Source organism: Parus major, chromosome 6, assembly GCF_001522545.3.
Source record: "Parus major isolate Abel chromosome 6, Parus_major1.1, whole genome shotgun sequence".
Classification (NCBI taxonomy): Eukaryota; Metazoa; Chordata; class Aves; order Passeriformes; family Paridae; genus Parus; species Parus major.
The window spans coordinates 33,730,331-33,736,755 of record NC_031775.1 but is presented as its reverse complement, the minus strand read 5'-3'; the positions used below and the strand labels follow the sequence as shown (position 1 = coordinate 33,736,755).

Genomic DNA, 6,425 nt, shown 5'->3' with positions numbered 1-6,425 from the left:
ATCCAGGGACAGCCCCAGCTGCTCTGGCAATTCCATCCCAGCCCCTCCCAGGGAACAATCCCTGCCCAAAATCCCACCCAGCCCTGCCCTCTGGCACTGGGAGCCATTCCCTGGGTCCTGTCCCTCCATCCCTTGTCCAAAGCCCCAGGCAGTGACTCCCTGGAAGGGCTGGATGTGATTCTCAGGATGACAGGAGCTATCTCCCATCCACCTCATTAGTTATTCATAGATTCATTAGCTCCAGCCTCAATCTAATTCTGCATCCCTGGATCACACTGGCAGCCCCTGACATTAAACCTTGCTGTGACATTTTAGTGTTAATATTTACAGTAACACCCTGCCAAGCCCTCATTAACCAACACTCCCTTTTCCCTGAGCTCCAACCATTGCCTCCCTAACCAGCAATTTTCACATGTTACTAAACTCCATCATGAATTATTCACAACATACACATGTTTGCAGGCAGCACCATTAGAAGATCATTTGGAGATGTGTTAATTCATAAAATGTGTCTCCTCTCAAGACAACCACATCCCCCCAAAGTCCCAGAGGGTAAATGCAGAGCATGGAAAGGCTCAGATTGCTCCATGCAAACAGGACCCCTGTCCCCCTCCTTAAATATCCCAAAACACTCTGGGAATGTCCTTGAACCACAGCACCCAGGTTTGATTTCAGGACCCACGTGCAGAGCCTTAAGGGGAACCCTGCCTGAGCACCCCAGCACTGTCCATCAGCACATCACCACACAAGGTTTTGTTTTTTACCTTAGGAATTCTTGTCATTTTTTTCCTTTGCTTCCTGAACCTTAGCAGCTTATCCCGCTCCTGCAAGAGTCAGGGACACGTGTTGGCTGTTTGCAGACAGAGTTATTCCACTCAGGCACGGCAGCAGAAGGAAGCAGCAGACAGGAATTCCCTGCTGGCCCACGCTGTCACCAGCCCGGGGTGGGTCACTCATTAACATCTTTCAGGATTGCCACAGACAGCTGGAAATTGCTCTTTATGTCCATGGAAATCAAACTAAAAGCAAGCTGGTGATCAGCTTTGTGCTGAGAGTTTGTGTGTGCCCTTGGAGCTGCCCCAGGGGTGACCATGGCACTGCAGCCCTGGCTCTGGTGGCCCTGGAAGCTGCACACACCCAACAGCTCCACTGCTCCTGTTCCAGGACCTCTGAACTCAGAGCCCCATCCCCAGCTCCATCCCCAGCTCCATCCCTGAACCTGCAGGCTCAGCTCCTTCCCTCAGGACCTGCAGGTTCCCCGTGCCTCTGGAGTAAGGTTTGAGTATTTACTGCTGCCAACAGCTCTTCCAGTTGGAGGAAATAATAGAATAATTAAATTCCAGGTTGGAGGGACGTTAAATATCACCTCCTTTCACCCCAGCCATGGCAGGGACACCTTCCCCTGTCCCAGCTGCTCCAGCCCCAATGTCCAGCCTGGCCTTGGGCACTGCCAGGGATCCAGGGGCAGCCCCAGCTGTGCCAGGGCCTGCCCACCCTGCCAGGGAAGAATTTATTCCTCCTTATGGAGTTATGTTGATTTTTTACAGATTTTTTACTCACAAAAACGTCTCTGTTCTGGACTTGTGAAACCCAGGGCTGCAGAGAGGGAAGCTCTGAGGGGACCCCCTGAGCTGTTTCATTTTAGCTGCTGGGCACAGGGCTGTGGTGGCACTGGGGACAATGACATGTGCTGCTGCCTGTGCCCTTCCCAAGGCCAGCAGCAGGACAATCGAACTCTGCCTGCTGATGGGAACAGCACAGCCCATCAATATCCATCCCTGCTGTAACCCCAGCATGGGGCAAGGGCCAAGGGCAGGGCTGAGCACGCCCTGCTGGCCATGACACAAAGCCAGGGGTAGCCAGAGTGAAAAAATGCAGTTCCAAGGTGACAGAGCTGCCCTGGAGATGGGGACACTTGCTCTTGGCCATCAGGGAAGGTGATGGGTTTAAAGCCTTCCTCCCCACTATCACTGGGCTTTTCTCAGGTGAGCAACTGCTGGTAAAAAATCTGCTCTGAGGAAACCCCTGGGTCAGCTCACTGCTGAGCACAGATGGAAGGGAGAATAACAATTATTGTACCCTGCCTGCTTTCCATGAACAGAAATTTAAAGCATGTACAGATGAGGAGGAAGTTAATGTCACTCTTACCATGACACTCTTCACATAGCCAGCAGTCTCCAGGGTCTAATGAAAAAGAATGAAATAATGTCAGTAACTGGACAGGCTTAAAAAGAAAGGGAAGAAATAAAAGCTATTTTCTAGAGGAGTATCATGATTTTGGTGTTTTCTGTTTCCAAGGGCTGGGAACATGGTTAGAATGAAGCAAACCCAGGAGTGCAGAGCACACAGGAATGGATCTTCAGCCCCGCTGGTGTCTGCAGCTGAAGGAGCTCGGGCAGTTTCCCTCCCAGATCTGGCCACCAGCACATGTGAGGACATGGTTCTCTCATGCCAGGCCAGGGCAGATGGAAAGGGTTTTCCCAAGCACCACACCAGAGATAATTTATATTACTGCTAAGCACAGAAATGCCTGCCAGGTTCCCCTGCTCCCAGAGCCCCCTCAGCTCCAGAGCCTCGGGTTCCTCCCTTGGCAGAGCAGCACCTCCCATCGTACCTTGGAGAGCTCATCAATGATGTTTTGCTGCTCAATAACTTGTAGTCTCAGGAAATCCACTTCCCTTTCTTCCTGGCTGTGGTCAAGGTCATTTAGGGAGCTCGGTCTCCTTATTGCTCCAGTTCTTTGCCTCTAGAATCCAAAAACCACAGGGCAGAAGAGGAAATGATCAGGAGGCTTTGCCAGGGACTTGTCTGGCCCTTCCCTTTACAGCAGGAGGAGCATCTCTCTAATGCTTGCCCTGGCAGCTCTCCTGCTCCCTTTTTGCTGAGCCTCAGATCCAGGCTCCAAACGTGCCAGATGGTCCTGCTCCCCCAGCTGGAAAAGGGGCAGAGTCCCAAGGGCAGCTTTCCCAGGGACTGAGGTGGCTCTGGCAGGAGAGCTGAAGGTGAATCATACAACACCAGATCAGTTTGGGTCGGAAGGGACCTTGCCAGAATGGAACAGTTTCCCATGGAACCTGCAAGTGTGGGCCAGTGCCTGCCTCCCTCAGCCTGCCCAGCCCCAGCTCCAGCTCCAGCTCCAGCTCCAGCCCCATCCCCATCCCCATCCCCATCCCATCCCCATCCCCATCCCCATCCCATCCCATCCCATCCCATCCCATCCCCATCCCCATCCCCAGCCCCATCTCCCATCCTCTCCCAGCAGCACAGGCACTCACCATCGCAATATTTTCCTGCGTCACAAATTTCAATTTATTCTCCATTCGACGTAAGGCATGTGACAGCTCCTCATTCTTCCTGCTGAGGCGCTTGTTTTTGTCCAAAATGGGCTTATACTGACTTTCTGCTTCTCTGAGACGTTTCAACTGAAAGATGAAGAGAAAAAGAACACCTCTGGAGCTTTTTCATCAAATCCATTAACTATGCTCTGTAACTATCACACTAGAAGTATTTTCTCCTGCTACAAAGCAGAACTGATCAGAAACTCTTGGGATTTTCCATTGGGAAGAGAGCACTCCTACATGAGAAGATATTCTACCTGAGCAGCAAGTGTTCAGGGTGGGTTCAAAGGTTCAAACTTATTTTTGAAAAGAAATAAACACCATTTGAGCTGATGCCGTTGTTGTACGAGCCAAGAGGGGAGGGAGGCGGCACAGCCCCGAGCACCGAGCTGAGGAGGAGGAGGAGGAGGAGGAGGCAGCCCCTGGTCTCCACAGAGCACAGGAACAAACATCTGGGTGTCCCTGGGCCCCGAGCCCCTGCTCTGCTGTGCTCACCAGCTCGTTCCTCTCCTCTGACAGCAGCGCGTTCCTGTCCTCCAGCTTGCGGATGATCCCGCTCAGCTCCGCGATTTTCAGCTGGAAGCGCCGGGCATCCTTTTCATCCAACTGCTGTTCCTAAAACAAAGATCAACTGCAAATAACTGCTGGTAAGTGTACGTGCAAGAGCACGCTGGCAAAGCTCAGACATTTTCTTATCCCAAATCCACACATTTAAAACGTTACTGAGTAGAGTGTAAGCCATGGAAGCCGACTGGCCACGGAAAGCTGCAGGGTGACACCAATGGAAAGTCGGGAGTGGAGATGTAACAAAGAATGCAAATGCAGAGGGGTGTATGTGCATATGTATCTGTATATGCATATGCAAATACAAAGTCACGAATGTGCAAATACAAAGTTTACAAATGGTAAACTTGGAAACAACAGAAAAATATCAAAACTGAAGGCCGTGTCCCAATGATGCCACTGTTGAACTGAGAGCTTCAGACACATCGCCCACTCTGAGCACTTGGTCGTAAGACACTGATAGTGAAATTATTGAATTACTGAATGGGGAAAATCCATGCAATTGTGCATTGAATAAGCTCTTCTTCCAGAAAACTGTGGCCCTTATGGGGTCCTAAAGGGTCACTCGTAAGGCCACAGGGGTAGCACTTTATCTGAGTGAAAATGCTTAAATCAAATTAGCAATGAGTGGAGATACAGGTAGATGTGTTCTCATTCAGAATCAGAGAGGAGTTACAGCTCCTGACAAACGTCACAGACTTTCCCCCTTCTCTACAACTCGTTCTGGTCTTTGGCAGAAGTTGAGTACAACCAGAGAGAGGCAAATTAGTGCCCACAGTGCTGGTGGCACTTTTGGGAGGTCTAGGGTTCCTCATTCAACAGGTGCAGGAGAGGCTTGGGCCAAAGAATAAAATAGATTGCTCTGCTCAGGTATAAGTTTTACACTTGCACTGAGACAATCAGGGCTGTCGCAAAAGAAATCTTGATGAGGATCAGCGATGAGGATGACCTGCACACGTCAGAGGCACGAGGGCAGTTACCCGAGGGCACTTCTGGGCAGAGGGAGGCCCAAGCAGGGAGGTGCCAGCGTTACACTCAAAAGGTTTTGGGGAGGGGTTTCTCCAATCCAATGTTCTGGTTATTGCAGAGAATAATCAGGAGATAATAGGTTAGGAGGTACTTTGTGTCCTGCTGATGGCCAGAGCGCTGAGCAGCAGGAAAGGGGTGCCCTGGGGGCTGCAGGCTCTCTGTGCTGCCCTGCCCCTTCCCCCTGGAACTGGCCTCGTACATCTGCTCCCCCAGCCCCAGCTCGCGCCTCCAGAGCTCGCACACAAACAGCACCTGGTGAGAAATGCATTTGCATCGTTTGTTGGCAGAATCGTGTCAAACTGTCAGACTAAGGCGGGTGGCTGAGCATGGTACAGTGAGGAAAAGGAGAAAAGAACAGAGGAATTTCACCCTGCTGACAGAACCGAACCAAACCGAGCGGGAAACAAAACGACAGAAAGCAAAAGCTCTCCCATGGCGAGGTTTGATTGGAAATCTCAAGGGTTTGGGCACACCAAAAACGAGAGCAGGTGTCCCTGTGCAGCCATGGGACAGCTCTGGCTCGGGGGGAGCTCATCAAGATTCCATCCCTCGGTGCCATTTGGGCGCTCGTTGAGGTGAAACCACGTGGAAGTGCTTACGGGGCTTCCCGAATGATCTGAAGCGTCTCCTGCACCACTTGCATAAGGAAGTTCCCGCTTGGGGCTGCTCAGGTGCCGGTCAGACTCTTTGAGCTGGGACAGTTGTTCATCTAAAGCCTCCTTTTGGAGCTGCAGTCTCTGAGCATGCCCGGCTCGCACCCCTAACTCTCTCTCCAGCACGAAGACTGCTCTGTCCTTAAACTTAATCTCCTCCATCTACAAGGAGAACAGAACACAATCACTCAGTGGCTCTGCAGCACCCCGAGCACCCCGCGGTGACACGGCATCGCTGTCCTGCCAGCACGGCAGGGACAGGGACACCGGGCACACTGCCCCGGCCACACCGCAGCAACCCCTCCTGCAGCAGCCAGCTTGGCACTGAAATACTGGGGAACAGCCTGTAATCCTATCACCACTTCAGAATAGCTGAAACAGAATTAAAGCTTGACATTGGCATCACACTTTGATAGCTTCACTCAAACTTCAATGATTCTGCAGCGTTTTGCTTGGATGTCGCCTCTGGAAAATTTGGATTAATAATTTAAAAAAAATATATTGAAACCTCAGTATCCTTTAAATTTTTTAAGTTCCTAGAAGAAATGTGAGTTTTTAAATTTTTTTTTTCCAAAAGTCTCCCTTGTGAGCAATTCCCTTTCCATAAGAGGTTTTATTTGCACATAACAAAGATTATGCAAAATCATGAAGTGCTTAAATGACAAATGCCCAGTGACCTCTAATGCTCTGTCCCTGTCTGCCTGTGCCAGGGGCCTGTGCACATCCCTTGGGATGGGGCAGGATCCCACCCCTGGGCTGTGGCTGCAGCTCCCTGGGACTCACAGCCCTGGTGCCAGCGCAGCTGGGGCTGTCCTGGCCCAGAACTGATCCTGCAGGGATC

General features: G+C 51.2%; 1 protein-coding gene across 13 annotated transcripts in view; it reads right to left on the bottom strand.

The window, feature by feature from the left end:
- JAKMIP3 (Janus kinase and microtubule interacting protein 3) overlaps positions 1–6,425 on the bottom strand; it is a 50,353-nt gene that overhangs the window by 16,344 nt on the left and 27,584 nt on the right. For 9 of the 13 annotated variants that reach the window (XR_001522594.3, XM_015633631.3, XM_015633638.3 and 6 more), the window contains exons 5-10: positions 5,531–5,746; positions 3,834–3,953; positions 3,276–3,422; positions 2,615–2,746; positions 2,149–2,184; positions 765–824 (exon numbers count right to left, since the gene is read on the bottom strand). Coding sequence is in view for 12 of the 13 variants with exons in the window: in XM_015633631.3 (XP_015489117.1) it covers positions 765–824; positions 2,149–2,184; positions 2,615–2,746; positions 3,276–3,422; positions 3,834–3,953; positions 5,531–5,746 (711 nt within the window). In the remaining variant the exon portion in view is untranslated. The remainder of the gene's footprint in view (positions 1–764; positions 825–2,148; positions 2,185–2,614; positions 2,747–3,275; positions 3,423–3,833; positions 3,954–5,530; positions 5,747–6,425) is intronic. The other 4 variants (XM_015633643.3, XM_019007297.2, XM_015633644.3 and 1 more) reach the window with 3 other exon arrangements.